Source organism: Rhinoraja longicauda, chromosome 1 (assembly GCF_053455715.1).
Source record: "Rhinoraja longicauda isolate Sanriku21f chromosome 1, sRhiLon1.1, whole genome shotgun sequence".
NCBI lineage: Eukaryota > Metazoa > Chordata > Chondrichthyes > Rajiformes > Arhynchobatidae > Rhinoraja > Rhinoraja longicauda.
In genome coordinates, this window is record NC_135953.1 from 51,345,152 (window position 1) to 51,369,778 (window position 24,627).

A 24,627-nucleotide genomic window follows, 5' to 3' on the forward strand; every position below is an offset into this window, starting at 1 on the left:
GGAGGAGGTAGAGGAGAAGGCTGCGGGTGGGAACCAATTGATCGAGGCTCTGGACTCTTTAAACAAGGAGCGCCGGGTCGTGACCAACCGCCACGAAGCCAGGGTAGAGTTGATGGAGTGTCAGATCACTGAGGCTATGCTCAGTGAGGGCAGGCTCCGGGAGCAGTGCGCTTCCCTGAGCCACCAGCTGGAGACCCAGGAAGAGAACCTTAAGGGAGTTAGGGCAGCCTATAAAATGGTTTTGGAGGACAGGTCGGAAGGGGCCGACCACGGGGCCTGCCTGCAGGAGATAGAGGGTCTGCGGGGTGCTTTAAATAAAGCAAGCGGGCTGGTCTGTTTGATGAACCCCCCCGGGGGCCAGTCACTAGCGGGTGCGAAGGTCCCGGTTCCGATCCCTAGAAAGACCATGGTGGCTTCAGCCCCCAGACTCCGTGATCCCCCTAGCTACGAGGCATCCTGGAAAAGGGGTAGTGTAGGGGAGAGAGAGAGAGAGAGGAGCTCCAGGTCGAGGACTCGGCACCGGCGCCCATGTGCCCGGTCCTGGAAACCAGACGGGGACCCACCGCGCTGAATGGGGACGCCGGACCCATTCAAAGCGAGATCATGGTGCCCCACAGCTCCCAGCAGTTAAGAGCCATGATCGGGCATGTAGCAAAATTGTCCGAATCAGGGGACCCTTCATTGCATTTCAGGGAGATAGAGCAAACCGCCGCAATCAACGGTTGTGACGAGGGAGAACGGGCAAAATTGTTGCTGTTCTCCCTGGACAGCTCGATCCTCCAATGCCTCTCAGATGAAAGTAAAAGAGGGACCAGGACCTACGATCTCCTACGGGACGAGGTCCTGGAAGTCTTGGGGATGGGCGATGAGGGTCCATTTGCCCGATTAGGGAAGACCCTCCAGATGGAGGGAGAACCCCCAAGGGTTTTTGCGGCGCGACTGTGGACAGTGTATCAGAGCAGCTGCCCGCACGTCCCCGCGCGGGATGTCCTGGTCGGGAATGGGAGAGCCCAGTGGCTCCGATGTTTGGTATCAAACAGCCTGGCAGCCGTCAGGGAGCAGGCGAAAGCCTGGTTTGATCCCACAAATAGTACGGAGGAGACGGTTTTGGACCGTCTCACGGTAGGGTATAGGAACACCCGGAGTACGTCTACCCGACTAGTAAAAGGGAAGGTGCACGTAGCGGAGGCTACTGCACCGGCCCAAAAGGAGTGGCGACAGGAGGGTAACCCTACCGCACAGTCCAAGTGTTTCAGGTGCGGTAAGGTGGGACACTGGCGGAAGGATTGCAGGGTCCACACCAAGGAAGATAGGGTTAGCATCATCCTGCGCGCTGATGTCCCAGTTAAGCCCGAGATCATCGAAACGATGATCGAGGTGATGCGGTCCCTCATGGCCGCACAGGGGAAGGTGGCAGTCGCTACCGGCTCCCCGGGTGCGGGGGGGGCACTGGACATTCACCAATGACATCAGCCCGCGCAGCCCGCCTACCTGTGTCCTCTCCGCTACGATGCGTGGAAGAGGCCGCTTGTGGAGATGGTAGTGGAGAGGCAAAGGAGCAATTATCTGTTGGACACGGGGGCTTCATGCACCGTGGTCCACACAGAGGAACCCTTTGACTCTCCCCTGTCCACAGGGGTCCCTTTCGCACTGGCGGGGTTCACAGGGAAGGAACAGGCTGGCGCACGTTCCATCCCGCTGTCCATTCATTTGGGGGCACTCCGCACCACATGGGAGTGTATCCTGATGAAGTGGACAGAAGGGGGTGGGAAGGGGATCATTGGATCCGATTTTTTGGTAAGCCATGGGATCCTCATGGACTTACGGAACCACTGCCTTTGGGTGGACAAGGGCGGTAAAGAGGAGATAATAGTAATTAGGGGAAAGGAGGGGAAAGGGACTCTGTGCACCATGAAGCCGCCCGAGGGTTACGACCTCGAGTGCATGGTGGCGGAGGTCCCGGCCGAACTACAAGAGTGTGTGGGGAACACCCTGAACGCGTTTGCGACCCACAAACACGATTGTGGTAGGGTAGTGGGGTTCGAGGTCAGCATAGACGGGGACCCCATGACCAGACCCCAGAGGCAGTACAATTTCCCCAAGGAGGCGGAACCCGATTTGGAGATAGCCATATCTTCACTGGTGCAGCAGGGCGTACTGAGGCCGATAGCCACACACGTAAACTCTCCATTGTGGCCGGTTAGGAAACCGGATAACTCATGGAGGGCCACGGTGGACTACTGGGTCCTCAACAGTAATATCCCCGCCTGCGCACCCACGGTGGCAGCAGTTGCCGACCTCATAGGAAGTATCCCAGCATCTGCGACCACGTTCACGGTGCTGGATATTTCAAATGGGTTTTGGTCCATTCCGCTGCGGCGGGAGGACCAGTACAAGTTTGCCTTTACTTTTAAAGGGCAACAGTATACCTGGAACTGCTTACCACAGGGTTTCCACAACAGCCCCAGCATTTTTCACCAGTGCATGGCGGATAGCCTGAGGGAGTTTAGCCAGCGCCACCAGGTCGTGCAGTATGTGGACGACCTCCTCCTGTTCACAGACACAAAGGAGGAGCACGGTCCACTGCTGGCCGAGCTGCTAGAGCTGCTGGCTAGGAAGGGTTTTAAGATAAACCCGAAGAAGGCACGGATCGGTCTGCCAGAGGTAAAATTCTTGGGTCTGACCATCTGCGCTGGGGAAAGGGCCATAGATCAGGCTAGGAGGGAGTCGGTGCAGGAGTTGCCGATTCCCTGTACAGTAACGGGTGTGAGGTCTTTCCTGGGACTGACCGGGTATTGCAGAGACTTCATCGAGGACTACGCGGCCACCGCAGCCCCGCTACTCCGACTCCTACACAAGGGAGTGGAGTGGTCTTGGGATGAGGGTTGCCAGGCCGCGTTCGAAAAGTTGAAAGGGGATCTGCAAACCGCACCGGCCTTAGGAGCCATAGATGGGGAGAAAGGGTTTTCTCTGGAGGTGGCAGCCAGTGAGGACAGCCTGAGTGCCGTGCTGCTGCAGGAACGGCACGGTAGGCTGCGACCAGTGGTGTACTCCTCCAGGGTGCTCACCGATGTGGAGAGGAGTTTCTCCAATTGCGAGAGGCACCTTTTAGCCACGCATTGGGCTGTGAAGAGGGCTTTAATCTTCACAGGAACCTCTCCAATCACTCTCCTCACCCATCACACACCCACCCCAGATGCTTCTGGATGGAAGGATCAAGGATGGGACTGTCAGCAGCGCCCGCATCGCGCGCTGGACCCTCCTCCTTTCACAGATGAATCTGAAGATTGAAGGTCTGTGCGAGCCCAAGCTCGCGGCAAATTTAGTATATCCCGGAACGGCCCATCGGTGTTCCGTGGAGGGGGTCTGGGACGTCGACATAGGTCTACGGGCTGGGATCCATCCCACAGGCCGGGAGATCTATGTGGACGGCTCCAGCACGGTGTCAGCTGGCGAACGACTCACGGGATGTGGAATTTATGACCCCAAGGCAGGCATTGCCTTGGCAATTAAGCTCCCCAGTATCATGAGCGCGCAGCAGGCCGAGCTGTCCGCTGTGCCGTACGTTATTACCCACCCAGAGAGGTTCCCAACCCCGAACACGATCTGCTCGGACAGTATGTTTACCTGCAATTCGTGTACCGAGTACCTGGCCATCTGGTCCCGTCACGGATACACTTCCTCAGACGGGAGGCCTTTATCTGTTAAACCCCTGCTAGAGCAGATCTTGGCCGCAGTAGGGGAGAAAGGGGAGGTTTTTATACATAAGGTGAAGGCCCATTCCACCACAGAGCCCCGGTGGGAGGGCAACAGGCAGGCGGACGCCCTGGCTAAGGAGGGCGCCCGCAGTGGCATTTTCTATGGGCACAGGCAGATAGCAGCGATCCAGGGTAAGGAGGGTAACGTTGGGACCCCAAAGGTCACATTGCCTCTGGACCTGAGGACCGTCCAAGCTCAGGATCCTGCTTTAAAAGCCGTCCTCAGAGCTGTTAGTGAGGGCGAGCAGGTAGAGGGTCTCTACGGTAAGGCGACCCTCTCCGTAAAAGAAGGCATGCTCTTCCATGCCGAACAGTGGGCTGTGCCACAGCAGCACAGGAGGGAGTTCCTCCAGCTGGCACATGAGGGTCCAGGGGCAGGGCACCCCGGACCGGAGGTTACGTGGCAGCGGGTAGAGCAGGCGGGATGGTGGCCGGGGCTTAAGGACGATGTCCGTGAGTTCTGCGCCAGCTGCCTCGTCTGTGCTGCCATTAACCCAGGCCCCCAGAAATGGAAAGCGCCCATGGGACACGTCAGGAGGGTGGAGGGACCATGGCAGTCGATCCAGATCGACTACATCGGGCCCTTGCCCACCACCCAAGGAGGCTATAAGTACTGCCTCGTCCTCATTGACGTGTTCACCAAGTGGGTGGAGGCTTTCCCCTGTAAGGCAGCTACGGCACTGGGCACTGCCAAGATCCTGGTCCGGGAGGTGTTCTCACGGTGGGGACTCCCTCGTTTTGTGGAGTCCGACCAAGGGAGTCATTTCACCGGACAGGTAATGCAGAACACCCTCATGCTTCTGGGCATTGAGGGGAAGTGGCACGTAGCCCACAATCCCCAGTCATCAGGGATTGTGGAGCGCATGAACCGGACACTGAAAGAAAGGTTGAGGAAGGAGACTATGGGCTCGCCCCAAAAATGGGCGGAGGTCCTGCCCCTAGTCCTCATGGGCATCAGGGCCAGCCAGTCTAAGAGCACGGGGTATTCCCCGTACGAGCTGATGACTGGCAGGGTTATGCGCACTCCCACCCATGTTCTGGCCCCGGTGCTCACGGAAGGTCTGCTCGAAGAGGTTAAGAGGGACAGGTTTGTCCAGAACCTCTTCGAGCATCTGAAGCAGGTCCACGGGCAGGCGGATGGGAACATGGGAAGGCAGCACCTGGGCAACAAGCTGTTGCTGGAGCCGCGCAAGCTGCAGGAGTGGGAGGTAGGAGAACTGGTAATGATTCGGAACTACGCTAGGGTAGGTAGTTTCGAACCACTCTACATGGGGCCCTACAGCATTGTAGATAAAGCCAGCCCCATGGTCTACGCCGTGAAGATGCCCCGGCGGATTAAGTGGTTTCATATCAACCAATGTAAATTGTACAAGCCGGGAGCACAGGGGTCAACCACAGGGGCCAGCCCTGTGAGTGGGGACTCACAGCCAAGGATGAGGCAGGTCACGCAGACAGGCAAGGTTGCCTGCGTGAGGGGGGAGGACATTCTCCAGGAATGGAGGGTCTCACGTTTTGGGTGGGATTCAGATGAGGAAGAGCCTGATCAGCTCGACCAGGGGCTGGATCCCATTACGGAGGAGTCGGAGTCGGAGGGGGACGACAGTAACGTCCCCGACTCAAGCACCAGGAAGGCGGGGGTAGCGGGCGAAGGCTCACCACCTGTAGGTACAGGCAGGGTGAGGTCGGATGCCGCGGGTATACCCAGCACCAAGGGGGCAGAGCTGGATGAGGAGGGGCCAGGGTCGGCAGCTGCGGGGGGTACCCGAGCTGCGGCACGGCAGGAACCGGTCCTCAGCCAGGCTGTCCAGGGGGCAGTGCCTAAGGTGACTCTCTGTAGGTCTAGTAGGGAACCCCAACCTAGAAAGTTTTGGCCAGAGGTCAATCACGCCCCGAGGTACGGGAACCAAGTGAGGAGGAGGGAGCTAACGTTTCAGAGGAGGTTTAGCCCCCGACAGGCAGCAACGGGCTGCGGAGGATCAAAGGTGGGAGACAGCGTGGTGCAGCCGCAGGAGACGAACCGCTGCAGCCCTGACAGGGATTAGCTGAGCCGCCCTGGGAAGGCGGCGCTGTATTATATTTCAGATAGATAAGGATTAGGTAATTAGATAAGGATAAGTAATTTAGATAAGTTTTGTGGGGATAGTTGTAAATAAAGTTGATGCGTCCAGGATGTGTGGGTGTGGGGTGCAGGCTGGGGGTCGAGACCCGCCCGCAGAGGCGTTAACAAAGCCAAGCGCTCCCCAAGAGGCTGGCTATACCATATTTTATCTGTTTTTCTGGAGTGGAAGGAGGCACTCGTATGGTGGATCGTTGCCGCGGCGATCGGATGTGGGTGGGCCTATCGGGGCCGCACCAAGAACATCATCATTTACGGCTGCTCCGGGGACACGGCTCCCATCGCGACCGATGGGACTGGAAGGAGAGAAGCGGAGGAGACCGCAGTTCACTTCCATGAAGGCCGGTGGCCGGTGTGGCTGGGATCGAACTCTTCAGTATTCCAGCGCCTCAGGCTTTGGTTATCGGGACACTTCGTTATTGTGCCCGAGAGTCAAAATCGTCGCCCAAAGGGTAAGCGCCACCGTTGGCAAAAGGATCTGCCTGGTATGCACGGGGAAGGTCCCCGCGAGCAGGCAGTGGTGGCTGAGGAAAACGACCAGGACAATGGCCATCTCCACTGTTGAGTGGGAGAGACTTGACAACGACACTCACAGGACTATTTCTGGGACTAAAGAACAGTTGAGTGTGTGTTGGGACAAATGGTGGGAACCGGATGAGGGGATTTATATGTGTATGTGGGGTTCGAGGTATCGCTGACGTGCGGGTGGGCGAGCAGGACCCAGCCGCAAGCTGCTAGAAGGGCGGGCCCCTCCGCACCGAGTGAACTGTGTTTTGCATTGTCCTTTTTCAAAATTATATAAAGAATGATTGTGTTGAAGGAATGTAAAAAAATGTATCATTTTGCTGTTGTGTTGTTTTCATGTCCTACATTAAAGCTGACACCAGTAGGAGGATGGTGGAGGCATCAGCCTGGGACAAGGTGTAGGTGTATATGTCTGACATGAAAATGTACATACTTGTAATATAGCTTTGCCCGGGACACGGGCAGTAAAGGTCAGCCTAAAAGATGGGGACTGTACGTTCGCAATGGAACACTAGTTTAGTTAAAACCTCAGGGGTCTGGATGTGGAGAATCGGGAAAACATTGCTCAACCACATTATTTAATTGATTCGATAAGCTGGGGTTATGCAAATCAACAGGAGGGACTGTAAGATTTGAGAAGTTTTCCCTCATTCTGCAATCAACACCAAACCAAAGAGCTGCAGTTTGGACATTTTAAACGGGAGACTGGGGCTGATAGCGGAGAAAGGCTGCGGTCAGTTTACCAAGGGATGTCACAATCTGTGGGTCCTAAGATGGCCGCAGGACCTCGTGACCAGCCACAAAAGTAAAAACCTTACAGCCCAGTCTAGGTTTTCTGCAAAGCCATGGCCAGAAAAATGGATGGATATTGGCCATGCAGAAACCTGCGAAACCAGGTCGAAGTCCAGACACTGGGGCGCTGACATCAGCATACTCACAATGCCCCAAGCCGACCTACACAGTTAATCTCGTTAAGGGGGCACAATAGCCCATAGAAAACTACCTGGTAGGTGATGGGAAACCAGTTAAACCCATCACCTCGCAACGAAATACCAATTAACACCGTCTGGCCATCCCCGGTACCCCCGGACATAAGCGCAGATCAGAAAGAAAACTCAATACATATCTTTTAAACAAAGAGATCCCGAGATCTGGCGGGAGATAGGACGGGTCAGAATAGTATAACTGGCCACGACTTTTGGGTTTTAAACTGAAGAAGAAATACTGCAAGAAAAGTCAAGTCAAACGGATGCAGGAGGAAGAAAAGACAGGCAAGAAGAAGCGAAGTGCAAGAGAGAGGAACCGGCACGCAACTCGAGAAGAAATACTGCAAGAAAACCTGCAAGGAACGCAAGAAACGGAAGGAAGAAACTCAGGGGACAAGCACGACCCTCACGGAAAGCAGCGGAGAAGCAGGACGAACAGCCAGTAACCCCAGTAATAGCCCCATGGTGAGCATGTACTCTGATCCTGCACATCCTGGACACAGTTTAGTGTAGAGGGGAGGGTGGTTTGAATAAACGTGGGTGTGTAAATGAATGTGTGTTGGTCAATTTTGCGATGTGTCGTACGTTCCCCATCTTACAGTCGTGTATATGTCTTGTAGAACTGTGCGTTTTAGAATTCATAGTCAAAAGTATTCATGTAATTCGGTATGTGTCTTATAGATATGTCTTATAGAACTGTATAAGTATTCATGTACAATAGTCCCAAGCGCTCAATAAAAGCCTTTTTCCATTTAAACCCTGGTCTTCAAATCTGGTCTGGTTGAGTTTTTCTGCACTATAAACGCTCCTGCATCTAAGTCCAGTGTCTAGAACCATAGGGTGTGAGTGGGTCGAACCACTCACGGGGAACCAGTGTGCGCGGCCTGGTCAAGGGACCAGAGCAAGGCACGGGGACCTTAGGTCGGGCGAAAGCTCGGCGCAGAAATCCCTTACAACAGGTGTTACATGTCCTTGGGTTGCAGGTGAAAGTACCTGGGGAGGAGATGGTTTGAGTGGGAGGGATGAGTGGACGAAGGAGTTTCAGAGGCAGCAGTCTCTGTGGAAGGTGGAAAGGGGTGGGAATGGGAAAATATAACCAGTGGTGGAATCACATTGGAGGTGGTGGGAATGAAAGAAAATGATGTGCTGGATGCGAATGCTGGTGGTGTGAAATGCCAGGATCAGAGGACCCCTATCCTTGTTCCTTTTTGGGGGGGGGGGGGTGGGAGGGGGAGCGACAGTAGAACTACGGGACACAAAGTAGATGTGGGCGAGGGTTCCATCTTTGACAGCGGGGGGAACAATATTTACTAAAGAAAGGAGACATCTCGGATGTAAGATCTAATGTTACTTGATCCTGTCATTTTAAAATTTAAATAATTAACAACTCCCAGGGATATCTCATGGTAAGATATCAGACTTTTTGTTGTTGGCTACAAAATAATTCACAGATTTTAATTATTTAAATTTTGAAATGGCAGGGTTATCTTACTTTATTGGCAAACCCATCTATGTTTTCTACTGCACAGCGGAGAAATAGCAGCTTATATCAAAGGTAAAACCTAGGATCATTCTCTTTTACTCCTAATAAGGCATGTGGATTTTCAACGTTCTCTGAATAAAGTTTCTCATTGCCTGGATGAGTTTTAGTTCTTTAAAATGGAATTGTTGTCCACATATTTTAAGGACTTTTCACTGTCAATCTATCATACAATTTGTCTTGTGGTTTAAATAACATATATTTATGTTATTGTGTTTGGTAATGGGCGGCGCGGACACGATGGGCCGAAGGGCCTCTTTCTGTGCTGTAGGACTCTATGACTCTATTTGCCCAGAACCCAACAATGTTTTGCATACTCACAAGTGCAGAAAACATCTTCAAATGTTTAGCTTCCAGGGCTATCTTACAGTAAGATATCAAACCCTGTGCTGTCGGCTACAAAATAATCCTGTTTTAAAATGCATGTTACAGATTAAATCTTTGCAATTTAGTCTAAATTTTGACTATTTTCTCACGCTACTTGGATTGGATTTTCTAACCCGACATCGGGTTATTAGCAATATTCTGGAAATGGAGGGCGAAAAGTAAAACAGAGCCTTGATGTTATTTTGTTTCTTTACATTAATTTGATATTTGAATGATCATCCCCTGTTTCATTAATAAACTGTGGGTATCTCAAAAGAGCTGAAGTTGAGACTACTGATCCTAATGGATACCGAATGGTGCAGTGGGTTGGCACATTGCCCTTTCACCTCTGGCAGCTGGCTCTGAATCCATCCAGACTGTCTTATTCTCTGCAGCAGCAGCAATGATAAGTGATGTAAAAAATGATTCTCATTTGTAGATCAAATAAAAAATCAGGAACATTAGATTGTGCTAAATTTCAGCTGGATTCTCCCACCACCCCCTTCCTCTCCAATCCTCACCTACACTCTAGATTTCTTATTTTATGGGGTGAAAACTGATTTTATCAGACAGCACTGCATTTCATGCAGAGCACATTCTGAGCCTGATTTGTGTTGGGGAAGAAGGAAATAAGCACAATAAAACCATCAACTACCACCATTTAAATTGCATCTACTACCATAAATAATATTCTTCACTCATTTCCTTATACACAAGAGACAAGTTTCAACACAATTTCTTCCCCTACCTTCCTCATCCCTCCATTCTTAAATCGCCTTCAATTCAGAAAAATAACGTCTCTTGGGATATTTCACCACAAATGTACGACATAAAAAACATCAAGTAAATTAGTGGGAAGGAACAGAGTTCTGTGCTGTGCTGTGCTGCATGTTGAAATACTACCTTGGGTTTTTTAATCTAGCGAATATGCCTTAATGCTAACAATGAATTAAAATAACAATTACAGTAACAATGCATTCTTACAAACACGGAAAATGTAAAATTGTTATTGAAATATTTAAATAGACATGTTAATCTTGGAAATAATCTGCTAATAAACTGAAAATAAAGTCTATAAAGAGTTGCATTAGCAGCAGCAGAGCAAATGAATGTAATCCTGGCTGAAAACCTGGTTAATGTACATTAAAATAAAGTGTTTTCACTGATAGGATAGATGCAGATTTCTCCGCAGAGACGATATTACTTGGTCTATTGGCCACAGGCACAGAATTTCAGGTGATTTACAATTAAATTCACCTAACTCAATGCAAATATATATATTTTTTTTCTTCAATTCATTTTATGTAAGTGTCATCAAAATCAATTACAATGTATTTAATCTTATTATTCAATATTTCTTTCAATTTTTGTATAACCTTCGTGCAACTAATAATTAAAAATTGATTGAGTCACGAGTACTGAGATCGGCAAATGAGTAAAGTAAGTTAATCTGCATTTGAAGCACCAACTTCACCGATAACAATTATAACTAGTAATGTTAATTCAGTTCAGCAATCTGAAAAGCACTCAAGGCTGACACAAGAATTTTCCATGAACTATGAGGATTGTAAAGAAAGGCATCTGTTAAAATTGCAATTATTATTTAGAACTGCATTAGTAAAGTCAATATCATTGATAAAACAGCACGTTTATTTTCCCAAGTTATTTTTCAATAATCTATCATTAAAGTCCTTTTCTTAACTCATTTAAGAAAACGGTACACCATAGCGCCACAATTTCGCCACCTCCACTTGTCCCTCAAGCGCCACAAAACGGTGCACATCAGCGCCACAATTTCTGCGCCACGCTATTCACCATTATCCTGGACATAATGTCTCACAACATTCAAATTCAAGCTACATTTTTAAAAAAGCTACAGACATTTTAAAATTTAAAAATTCACTTTCTAACCCATTTACTGAAACTCCTCAGTGTATGACGTCACAATGGGCCACGTTCGACTTCATTTGCTCCTCACTCGGCAAAACAAGATGGCCGCTTGCAGCGCCGCCGCCCGCCTCCCCTCTCCCCCCTCACCTCGCCCGGCCCCGCCCCGGCAGACACTCACACGTCGAAGTCAACGTTGAACGCACGGGCACTGGTAAGTGCCTTTCGCAGCCAACGGCTCCACGGAGGGGAGTGGGCGTGGCGGCCGAGTGGGTGGAGGGGAGGGTGGGGGTAGGTGGAGGAGGGGAGTGGGGTGGAGGGAGGAGGGGGAGAGTGGGGGTGGGGGGAATGGGGGTAGGGGGAGGAGGGGGAGAATGTGGGTCGGGGGTCGGGGAGAGTGGGGGTGGGGGGAGGAGGGGGGTGGAGGAGGGGGTGGGAGAGGGGGTTGGTGAGGGGGCGGAGGGGAACAGTGGGGGTGGGGGGAGATGGGGGACAGTGGGGGGCAGGAGAGAGTGGGGGTGGGGAGGAGGGGAGAGTGGGGATGGGGGGAGGGAGGTGGCGGTCAGGAGAGGGGGAGGAGGCATAAGGGTGGGGAGGGGGGAATGGGGGTGGGGAGGGAGGAATGGGGGTGAGGGCAGGGGAGGGACAAGTGGGGGGGTAGGGGGGATGTAGTGGGTCAGTGGGGGGAGGATAAGGGGAATTGAGTGGGGGGGGGTTGAGGGCGCTACACCAATACAGGAGAGGCTTTGAGTCCAGGGCTCACTCAGTGACAATACGCTCTCCCCTTCCCTGTTCCCCCTCTACGAGGAATGGGCCCAACGGGTCAACTTGGTCTAGTACCAAATAAAACATCAAGGTCAATTTAATGATTGCACGGCACATAAACTAAATGTAAGGATTACAAAGAATTTCATAGTAGTTCAAATCAAATGAGAAATATATTTTATTTTATTAAATTTGAAAAATGGAGTGTGCAAACCATCGACCTCATTTTATACTGAAGGAATTTTTCATCAATTTTACTGAGCAGTTTTAGCATCAGCCTAGCATGACTCCTTCTGCAGCTTCAAACAATTGCTCTGCTGAACCTCTTCTGAAGACCTTATATTTGTATTAAAACGCATTACCAACAAGAGGTCTAATTGAATAATTAGGATTATAAACAATTTTTTGAAGTGTTTGGATTAAGGGATACAGCAGAGTCCAGCCGCTGCATTATAACATGTGTCAGAATTTATCATTTGTGTTAAGTCCATTTTCCAACAGAAAATATTAAGAGTAAAGCCATCATAAGACATACATGCATAAATCTATGGGTGTCCTGTTGTGTGCAGAACTTCACAACTACTGAGTAGTATATAATTTCTTTACTGTTTTTGTGTCCTGCCTGAACCAGGATATCACAAAACCTTTTAAATAGGAAATGCATGCAGGGTATTAATTGTGGTAAGTTTACTTTCACAACATTTGATCAGTTTTATTTTCTGGGAACTTTAAAGAGACAACTTACCATATCCATGAATGCCTCCTGAAGGGAAAATTATTCACATGCATCATTTCCATGAATCTTGCTTTGCAGGGATTCCTCCCAATTCGTTAAATGGAAACTGTGCAGACACTTTAATGTACAATAAACTTCTGGTAGCAATCTAGTAGATTCTCTCTATTAATATTGACCATATGAGAGATCATTTTTTGCAAATCTGCTTGTCAGTGGATTGTTTTTCTTTGAAGAGAAGCAGTTTAGAACCACATCAGAGTTTCAAGCGTTACTGCTGTTATTGTCGTAGCAGTGTATGACTATTTGTTGAAGTTCAACAATAGAAAGAGATATCTAATCTCCTGCTCCTAGTGGATGTAGGCAATCAAAATCTTACTTGAGATCCAGTACAAAGAAAAAGGCAGGAAGAAACAGTCCAACAATGAAAATATTCCATCACGCAGCATTGTGTAAAATTTCCAGATGAAAACAGAGGCGGCAATGTCGCAGACTCTTAATTCCCACAGAAGGAAACAGTGTGTGGTTTACTTTCTTTTTCTTTGTATTCTTTCTTCAAATCGTTCAACTTTCTGACCCAGTGGATTCATTACAGCTATGAAATACTTCTTCATCGAGTTTATTCCTTCAAGGATAATGATATTGATATAATAATCATAATGTACTCAAACTAAATAAACTTTTTATTACTGTTAAAAGGACAGCGATTCAGTCATCCACATTTGCAGCAAGGTGCTTCCTGCTCCCAGCCCCGAGGTGATACTTAGCTGCCATCACAAATATTTGTGTGATTGTTCTCTCATTTGGATTTATAAAACTATGAGGGTAATATTTTTAAATATACATGTTTTTTTTATTAAACCAATGTGAGCTTCTATGCTCAAAAACAATTAAACTGTTGATCCCTTTAATCCACGCAGCTTGTGCAAATTTGGCATAACAGTAGATAACAAAGAACAATAGGCTGTCACAAAAGAAGGTGAAGAGGAATGCTCCAGGGCTGAATGTCATCTAAGAACCTCTCCCCTACCGTCCAGGTTCCTTTTCCTCGAATCTTGTTTACCAACAGTTGTCATCACTGTTCTGTCATTGTAAACGGGATCATCTGCTTGAAGTCTGTGTTCTTCAAACTCTGCATTTTGTAGAGGCGCAACAATAGAAAAGGCTTTCAAAAGCAAAGTGTCCTGATAATGCTCATGTAGCGTATGGGTTCAGTCATCTCTGGAGTATCGGACATGCGGCACAGAAATTTTCAGCACATTCTCAATGACTGGGTTACTTTACTCTGCTGCAGAACCAGCTTCAATCTTGTGAGAATGCTGCTGCGCAGAGGATGTGCTGTCGTCAAGGGGCCCCCTGAGGTAGGTTCCATTTTCAACAAATTTATTTGTCAGGTTGTTTTCAGTTATTATTTTAACAAGTGGATTTATTAATCTTATTACAGTTGCTGGGATAAGTAGGTTATTGCTGCATTTCCTCATTTTCATCTGATGCACAAAAATGTCACTCATAATTGGATTGAGTAGAATACCCTAAAAGACCCCTTGACAGCATGGTTAATGCCTTTTTAGGACAAGTGGGAAGTAGTAAACAATGAACTAAACAGTTATAGGATATAAGCTTCAAAAGACAAATGAAAAACACCAGTTCAAGCAATTAAAATAGGTATTTACACCACTTTTAAGAATGAAACATTAGGTTTTGTTTGTAAGACAATTTCTTTAAAAATGCAATCATGGTTCAATATTTTTCATATTACAGATGTACTCTCAATGAATATTGGAATTACTGCTTAACAACAGAATTATCGAATTAAAATAATTAAATTAGTCTTAATGGACAATAACTTCCTATATTTCCTACTGAAGTAAACTGCCAAGGAACCGCTCAGTGCCACAGTGCTGCATTGCCACAGTATGGTTCAGTGTTATGCTTTGCAAAAGCTGCTTCTTTATCTCCGGCCCAGTTCTTACCACCCAGATGACAATGGCGGGGGGGGGGGGGGGGGAGGGGCAGCTTTGATATTTTTGCCATCTGCAATACCCTGTAATTTAAACTTCCTCATTTGGTATTCAATATTTTCACAAGAAAAAAACAAGAGTATTCGGTTTATCACAAATTACATTTATCTGTTCACTGTTAGTTTGGTTAAATAGCTATGCTGATTCAACTAAACAGCATAAAGCTGGAGAAACTCAGTGGGTTAGGCAGCATCTGTGGAGGCAAAGGGATAGTCAACATTTTGGGTTGAGACCCTGTATCAGGACTGAGAATGGAGAAAGCAGATAGCCAGTATAAAGAGGGGTAAATGGGGCGGACAGGGGCTAGTAGTTTATGTGGACCAAGGAAGGGCGAGGAATGATGGGCAGATGGATCCGGTAGCTGAGGGGGAAGGGTAACAATGGAGGAGGCTCAGGACAGAAAGGTCAGATTGGGAATGGGAGGGGTAGTTGAAGTGCTGAGCCACCGGGAGATCAGGTAGGTTAAGACGGACTGAGCGGAGGTGTTCAGCGAAACGATCCTTGAGTTTAATGATAGATTTAGTGGTGATTATGGTGTTGAATGTCGAGCTGTGGTCAATTACATCACCCTGACATGCATATTATTATTGTCCAAGTGGTCCAGTGCAGAGTGAAAAGCTGGAGAGATCACATCACCCATTGATCTGTTGTGGCGGTAGGCGAATTGTGGTGGGATGTTGTGATATGATGTATGTTGGCTATGTTGGTACAAGCACAGGTGGGACCTAAGGGAGAATGGTTCCAGGAGTGTACATTAACACGAATGAATGAATGAATGAATTAAGTTTATTGGCCAAGTATGTACACATACAAAGAATGTGCCTTGGTACATACAGTAAACAATTAAGAATAAGCATAAAACATTAAGAATACATCATTACGATTTAAACATGTGAGTGAAATAAACCAGAGCAAAAAGAGACTACAGACTTTTGGTTATTGAGTAGAGCTACTACTCGCAGAAAAAAGCTATTTTTATGTCTGGCTGTGGCTGCTTTGACAGTCCGGAGTCGCCTTCCAGAGGGAAGTGCTTCAATGAGTTTGTGGTCAGGGTGATAGAGGTCAGAGATGATCTTGCCCGCTCACTTCCTGGCACTTGCAGTGTACTTTCGTCAATGGGGGGGGGGGGCTCTGGATGTCGTGCTTGGTGGCTGAGCCAAACCAGACCATGATGGAGACGGTGAGAACGGACTCAACGAGGGCAGTATAGAACTGGACCGTCAATGCCTGTGATAGATTGTGTTTCCTCAGCTGCCGCAGGAAGTACATCCTCTGTTGGGCCTCTTTGACTGTGGAGTCATTGGTGGCCCCCCATTTAAGGTCCTTGGAGATGATGGTTCCAGGTAACTTAAATGACTCCACAGATGTGACTGTGGTGTTGTTGATGGTGAGTGGGGGGAGGGGAGGGGAGCTCTCCTAAAGTCTACAATCAGTTCCACTGTCTTAAGAGCATTGAGCTCCAGGTTGTTGTGATGGCACCAGGACGCCAGCTGTGTCACTTCCTGTCTGTAGGCAGATTCCTCCCCATCCTGGATCAGTCCAATCAGGGTTGTGTCATCCGCAAACTTGAGAAGCTTGACAGAGGAGTCTGTGGAGGTGCAGTCGTTGGTGTAGAGAGAGTAAAAGAGAAGGGAGAGTACGCAGCCTTGCGGTGCTCCTATGCTGAGGGTCTGCGGGTCCGAGATGTGTTTTCCCAGCCTCATATGCTGCTTCCTGTCTGTCAGGAATTTGATGATCAACTGACAGAGGGGTTCAGACACAGTCAACTGGGAGGGTTTGGAGTGTAGCAGCTCTGGCACAACAGTGTTAAATGAAAAGCTAAAGTCCACAAACACAATCCTTGCATAGGTGCCCTTGCGGTCTAGGTGCTGGAGGATGATGTGCAATCATCATCCACTGATCTATTGGCCCGGTATGCAAACTGCAGAGGGTCCAGCAGGGGGGTTGTGAAATATAACAAACCTTCCACTTCATGGATCTTAAGTATGGTTAATGTGAGAGCAGAAGAATTGAAGAAAGGTACGCTTATGAAGGGAAATAATAATTTTGAAGGTGACCAGACCAAACCATATAAGGTAACTGGGGCCAATTTTAGCAAATAATGGGTCAGGAAATTATGTTATGTAGTCCTGATTTAGGTAAGGAGGGAAATGAAACATAGAAAATATGTGCAGGAGTAGGCCATTCGGCCCTTCGAGCCATTCAATATGATCATGGCTGATCATCCAAAATCAGTGCCCTTACCTGCTTTATCCCCATATCCCTTGATTCCGATAGCCTCAAGAGCTCAATCTAACTCTCCCTTAAAAATATCCAGTGAATTGGCCTCCACTGCCTTATGAGGCAGAGAATTCCACAGATTCACAACTCTCTGGGTGAAAAAGTTTTTCCTCATCTCAGTCCTAAATGGCCTACCCCTTATTCTTAAACTGTGACCCCTGGTTCTGGACTCTCCCAGCATTGGGACCATTTTTCCTGCATCTGACCTGTCCAATCCCTTTAGAAACAATCCTCCTGGATGAGATGAGCTTCATGTCCGTTTGGGGTGTGAGATGGGCTGGAGCTGGTTGATGATGTAGAGTTAGCGATGGGCGACAAGTCGGAGACAGCCTTAAAGGTGAAAAAAATCCCAGCTGTACAAATGATAATGAGCACAGGAGGTAACAGAGGAAGAACACTTCAACATAATTGATTTAATTATATATTCACAAAAGTTACAAAAAATGGTTTGAAGCCCTAAAAGTTTCACGCTATTTTGTTTTATCTAGCAGTACGGGTTATCATTGGAATTGTAAACTGAGAGATCATACTACTGTTCTCACCTCATGTTCACAGTTCACATGAAAACACAGCCTACAGCAAAATATCATGAGATTATTTTAAGACTAAGAGCAGTAACTATTTTAATGAAAATGTCCCAACAGTCCGTCTGTCCTTTCTTTTGTTTTTTGTTATTTTAAGTACGTGATAAAGAATATGTTTTAGCTTTCTTAGGTTTGTTTTATGTGGGAGGGGGGGGGGGGGGGGGCTGGGGGAATCCCTTTGCCGGGGATCGACTGTGGAGAGCTCCAATCGCGGGCCTGTGGACTTTAACATCGTGGAGCCCGTGGTCCCTGATTAGAGACCGATTCGAGAGCTCCAAGCCACGGAGAGTTTCAGCCATCCCGACGAGGGAGTTTCGATCACCCCAACGCGAGGGCTTTGGATCGCCGGCAGCGGGAGCTTTGATCGCCCCAACTGCGGATGTTTCGACAGCCCTGACCGCGGGAGAATAAAGAGGGGGAAGATTGGATTTTATTACCTTCCATCACAGTGAGGAATGCGGGGAGCCGTTGTGGTGGATATTTATGTTAAATTTTATTTTATGTGGCTGTGTGTCTTGTTGTTTTTCACTTAGTATGGCTGCATGGTAACTCAAATTTCACTGTACCTTAATTGGTACATGTGACAATAAACTGACCTTGAAACCTTGAAATGCGGTTTGGCCAGTGCCTTATAAAGCCCCAACATTACATCCCTGTTTATATATTCTAGCCATCTCATACACTGGAATTTAGAAGGATGAGGGGGGATCTTATTGAAACATATAAGATAATTATGGGATTGGACACATTAGAGGCAGGAAACATGTTCCCAATGTTGGGGGAGTCCAGAACAATGGGCCACAGTTTAAGAATAAGGGGTAGGTTTTAGAACGGAGATGAGGAAGAACTTTTTCAGTCAGAGAGTGGTGAAGGTGTGGAATTCTCTGCCTCAGAAGGCAGTGGAGGCCAGTTCGTTGGATGCTTTCAAGAGAGAGCTGGATAGAGCTCTTAAGGATAGCGGAGTGAGGGGGTATGGGGAGAAGGCAAGAACGGGGTACTGATTGAGAGTGATCAGCCATGATCGCATTGAATGGCGGTGCTGGCTCGAAGGGCTGAATGGCCTACTCCTGCACCTATTGTCTATTGTCTATTGTCTATTGTCTAAAATAAATCCTCACCTTGCATTTGCCTCCTTACTACCATTTCAACTTGCAAATGAACCTTTTGGTACTCCTGTATCAGCACTCCCAAGTCCCTTTGCACCTCCAATTTCCAAATCCTCTCCCCATTTATTCCTACTACCAAAATGTATGACTCCACAATTTGCTAGACTATATTCCATCTGCCACTTCTCTGCCCACTCTCGCAACCTGTGTCCAAGTCCTTCTGCAGAGTCCTTGCTTTCTCTACACGACCTGCCCCTTCACCTATTTATCGAATCATCCGCAAACTTTGCCACAAAGCCTTCAATCCGCTCATCCAACGTGAAGAGTAGCAGCTCCAGCACCGACCCTGCAGAACTCCACTAGTCACTGGCAGCCAACCAGAAAAAGCCCCTTTTATTGCCACTCTTTGTCTTCTGCCATCCAGCCAACCTACTATCCAGGCTAGTATCTGCCCTTTGATACTGTGGGTTCTCATCTTCCTAAGCAGCCTAAGCACCTTATCAAAGGCTTTCTGAAAAACTAACTAAACACCACCTACTGACTCCCCTTTGTCTGTCCTGTTATTTACTTCTTCAAAGAATTCCCGCAAATTTGTTAAGAAAGACCTCCCGTTCACAAAGCCATGCTGACTTTGGCCTATTTTATGCTGAACTTCTAAGTACTCCATAACCTCATCCTTTATAATGGATTCTTAAAATCTTACCAACCTCCGAAGTCAGACAAACTGGCCTATAGTTCCCACTATTCTGCCTTGTTAAATCTTATTACTTTCATTTTATTTCTCCCTTGCCTCAGCATGCAAATGTGTGTCAAAGTATAGGATTTTCATTCAGATTATCTGGGTTGACTATTTGAACATTGCTCATAAAAGAACTATCAGAATCCCATTCAGCGGAGGTGCAGAACCTGGCGCACTGGTGCTCGGATAACAACCTGTCCCTAAATACCACCAAGACCAAGGAGCTGATCATCAACTTCCGTAGGTCACATAACGGGGAATATGCCCCGATCTCTATCAACGGGGACAGTGTGGAGAGAGTGTCCAGCTTCAAGTTTCTGGGCACTCACATTTCGGAGGACCTAACATGGTCCAATAACACTGCTGCGCTGGTCAAGAAGGCACAACAAAGACTGTTCTACTTAAGAACACTGAAAAAGTCTGGTCTACCCCAACAGCTGCTGACGACCTTCTACCGCTGCACCATAGAGAGCATCCTAACGAATGGCATCCCTGTGTGGTACCTCAGCTACACGGAGGCAGAAAGGAAAGCTCTACAGCGGGTAGTCCATAGAGCTCAGAGGGCCATCGGAACACAGCTATCAGACTTGGAGGGCATCTACAACACACGATGCCTCAGAAAAGCCACCAGCATCCACAAAGACTCTTCACACCCCTGCAACAGTCTGTTCGAACTCCTTCCATCGGGCAGACGATACAAGGCCTTCTACGCCCGCACCTCCAGACTCAGGAACAGCTTCATCCCCAGGGCCATAGCTGCTATGAACCGGTCCTGCTGAGCCGGATGGCCACAACGCATAGATCAACTTGCACTTTACCCTGTCTAAAAACTGTTACAATTGTTTCGTTTCGTTGGGTTGCTGTTAATTACTTAAATTATAGCATCGAATGGGAGGCGCATTCCCAATCTCGTTGTACCCCTGGGTACAATGACAATAAAGATATATTGTATTGTATTGTATTGTATTGTATTGTATACTAGTTTAGATTTTTAGATTTTTTAGATTTAGAGATCCAGCGCAGAAGCAGGCCCTTCAGCCCACCGGGTCCGCGCCGCCCAGCGATACCCGCACATTAACACTATTCTACACCCACTAGGGACGATTTATTATTATTTTTTTACATTTGCCCAGCCAATTAACCTACAAACCCGTACGTCTTTGGAGTGTGGGAGGAAACCGAAGATCTCGGAGAAAACCCACACAGGTCACGGGGAGAACGTACAAACTCCGTACAGTACAGCACCGGTAGTCAGGATCGAGCCTGAGTCTCCGGCGCTGCATTCGCTGTAAGGCAGCAACTCTACCGCTGCACCACCGTGCCGCTGATAATTGAATTATTCCAGTACTCTTAACTGTTTTTGTGTAATCTTTTTCATCTTAGTTTTTTTCTTTTTATCTGTGGTGCCTCGATCATGAAAATGATCACTGATTTTCCAGTACCTAGACATTTTCCACCAGTACTTTATATTTATTTTCTAAAATTGCTAGAATTTTTAGAAAAACATGTTAAATAATTGAATAACAAATGTTGGGCTAAATTTTGCTAATTGGAACCAATGTAGGTGTCAACTGTGTCGGTACTTTATGTAATAAAAAGGAACTGCAGATGCTGGTTTATACCAAAGATAAACATAAAATGCTGGAGTAACTCAGTGGGTCATCTGTACTTTTCTGGTCTGTATAGGAGAAAGCCTTAACTTGCTGGGCTGAAGCATTTTCCATTCCAATGGCATGGCCAAAGTGGCAGCAGAGTCTCTGGTACTACAAAAACCCTTCTCCAAAATGCCCCTGAATGCTTTGTTTTTACATGTTTCTGTCATGAAGAGAAATTTTAAAAGCTATTAAAAATCGAATTTGAAAAAAAAAAGATTATAATTTATTTTAAATGTAACAAAGACAGGTATAATCACTTTGCCCTCTACTTTATTGTCCTAAAATCCACCATGAAATCACTAAGATCTTGAATCCTCAGCTATGCTCATTACCCCAAAGACTTAAAGAGGACTTTTTCCCTGAGTGAATGCTGGGAAATCTCAACGAGATTCATCTGGAAGTCCCAGAATTGCTGCCATTTGGGGGTTGAATCACACTAGCTCCACCTGGAACCACAGGGGTTTGCTGCAGGGCTTCAACCCAAAATAACATTCAAATTTTCTACCGTGAATGCAAATTCTATTTTGTGAGATTGAACAAGAGATCTCATTATATCAGCTTTTCCATATGTTTACTTTAGTTTAGAGATACAGCACAGAAACAGAGCCTTCGGCCCACCCAGTCCGCACCGACCAGTGACCCCAGAACACCAGCACTATTCGATAAACTAGAGACAATTTAAAATCTTTACCAAAGCCAATAAACTGAACTGGAAACCTGTACGTCTTTGGACTGTGGGAGGAAACCAAGCACCCAGAGAAAACCGTCACGGGCACGGGGAGAAGTACAAACTCCGTGCAGAACCCGGGACTCTGGCGCTGCAGGGCAGCAACTTTACCGCTGTGTCACCATGCCATCACAAAGTGCTCCAAAAGGAAATGACTTGATAGCTAAAAATATTTAAAGCAAGTTTAGAGATTTCTCCCCAATTTATTTGATAATTTTCTTTCCTTTTATTATCATTTTTTTCTGAAACCGTAAATCAGCACACTTTTAAAATCAACACTTCAGCTTACTACCAAATCATTAGTAAATAGTCACCCCATTGTTTTAAAAAACATGTCATTGATATTTGTGCTCAGTGTGTGGGACAATGCAGGCTATAGACTGAGCAAAATACTCCGATAATTGATAGTCTAACCCATGGCTCTCTAGCCCCAACTCATTCAGTCAGAAACAACAGCCTAAAAGTCCAAACCAACAGGAAATGTCTCATGATTTCAATTCTCATCCACATTACACAGAACAACAGTCAATGCCAAAATATTTGCATGTGTTCTCATTTAAAATACTGAAAAAAAATGATCCTTCACTACCTGGTCCCAAGATGCTTCCCTATACACTGCCTAAATGTGTATTTTTATGTAAATAATGATAATACTCTGTTGCTTGAACTGGGTGAGATATAGCTTTTCCAAGATCGTTACCAATTCACCATTTTACATGAAAACCTTCCAGCTGGATTGCAATTATCAAAGTCTATTCCTGATACCATCAGCCATACACCTAAGATTTTTCTTGTTTTAAAACTTTTCTAAGAACTGTTCACACTCTCTGGTTTGATAATATGTCAAGTGTTAGTCATACATAGAGGGATCAGAGCCATGTACAGTTAAGACTAACAGTTAATGTTTCAGGTCTGAAACCCCTATCAGTTCTTACAAAGTGTTTTAGACCTGAAATATTAACTGTTTCTCCATGCTTATGTGTTGCCTAACCGGTTGAGTGTTTCCAGCATTTTGTGTCTTTATTTTAGATTCTGAGCATTAAGATTTTTGTTTGTGTTTACTGTAGCTAAGACTAATTTATTCTTATGATGGTAGCGACAGGCCATTTGGCCCATCAGATCCATGCCAACTCTCTCAGGGATGTCCAGTCAGTACCATTTACTTGCTCTATCCTCATCACCGTGTAAGTTTATTTACATAGACCATATGACATAGGAGCAGAATTAGGCCATTTGGCCCATCGAGTCTACTCCGCCATTCGATCATAGCTTTACTTTTCCCTCTCTACCCCATTCTCCTGCCTTCTCCCCATAACCTTTGACACTCTTGCTAATCAATTTCAAGTCATACAATTTCCTTTTGAAATCATTGATCTTCTCTTCCATCAGCACAATAGACAGGCAATAAGTTGTAGGACATGACCACTCGCTGCATAAAAATAAATTCTTTACATCCCCCTCCATCTCTTGCCAAAACCTCAAATCTGTGTTCCCCAGTTGATTTATTTTACATTTCAGTGATATTCAATTGGGTATTCTGTTGTTACCTGGAATACCCTAACGTCCTTCCACAGGGGGGTCATATTTGCCACCTTTCAAACCTCTAGTACATCTCTCATGTCTCGAGGAGACTAAAAGATAATGGCAAGCACCTCCAATATTTCCAGCCCCATTTTCTCTTTGAGTGTGCAATGCTACATGAGACATGGTGGATAATGTGCTCATATCAAGTGGATTAAATTCAGTAGTTAAATAGTTCAGTTTACAGCCTAATCATAAGTCAATAGTCATCACATTGTTTTAAAAAAACCTAACATTTATATTTGTGCTCAGTTTGTGGGACAACCCAGGCTATAGACTAAGTACTCCATTAACTGATAGCTCATAATGCTGACCAAACTTGCCCATCACCGAAACCAACATGTTGACCATAACATAAGGAGAAACCAAAGAGGCAAGGACATAACTAGCTAGGTTGGCTTGGTTATCATTTCTAATTAATAGACATTGAAAAATGCATAGCTTCTATGATTGTAAGCAACTTTCACATTGCAAAGATTTGTAAATGTTTATGTTGAAGCTGAATGTGCAATATTTTAGTACTTTCATTGATCCATTTCACTCAACAACTCAGAAAATAATTCAGCAAATTAATCATATGTGTTCTGTGAAACAGTGTACGAGCAGCCAATTTCTTACACTTTGACTGGTATGCCAAGATATATTTATCGGGTCACTCGGTACCTCATCTTTGCTTGCTTGTTAGCAAAGGTACACATCTGTCTCAGGCTCTGTCTACAGGCAATGATTTGATACTGTGCATAAACATGCCTTAGACTATAGATCATAAAAGCTAGATATGTCTAAGAAATACAATATAAATGAACAATTAAGTTCTCAATCTAGCATCCAGTAGAGTATATATAGATGATGCAGTCTGACTTTAGAATAGCATTCTGAAAATGGATTCTTAAGTCAAAAATGCATTTGATGATTTGAATAATGTAGATAGTTGCACATTCAGGTTAGGACTTCCAATGAAAATGTTGGATCACTGGTTAAGAAAGAAACATGCATCAGAAAATACTCCTGCGGTTCAGAAATCTGCATAAAATTTGTCTAATTTAGCATATATTTTGTCCAAGTCAAATTTGTTTTGTTGGCGTTTCTATTTAATTCACTTTGCATGGTGTTTTCATTTCCTTTTAGCTCAAGTTTTTTGGAGGAGTTTTTTATGCTCCAGGTATCAAGTACAAATTCAGCACCATTATGTTCCACTCAGGAGGAAGGATACAGAAGGTGTGCTAAGGGAACCTCGGATGACCAAAACATTTGTGAA

General features: G+C 46.4%; 1 protein-coding gene across 4 annotated transcripts in view; it reads right to left on the bottom strand.

Moving 5' to 3' along the window:
• Window positions 1-24,627, bottom strand: part of pde4d (phosphodiesterase 4D, cAMP-specific) — an 805,358-nt gene that overhangs the window by 447,482 nt on the left and 333,249 nt on the right. Inside the window, exon 1 of one of the 4 annotated variants that reach the window (XM_078397191.1) lies at window positions 12,689-13,951. The exons of the other annotated variants lie outside the window; for them this stretch is intronic. Within the exon in view, the coding sequence (XP_078253317.1) occupies window positions 12,689-12,741 (53 nt within the window). The 5' untranslated portion in view covers window positions 12,742-13,951. Of the gene's footprint in view, window positions 1-12,688; window positions 13,952-24,627 lie in introns of those variants that run through there. 4 annotated transcript variants of the gene reach the window in all.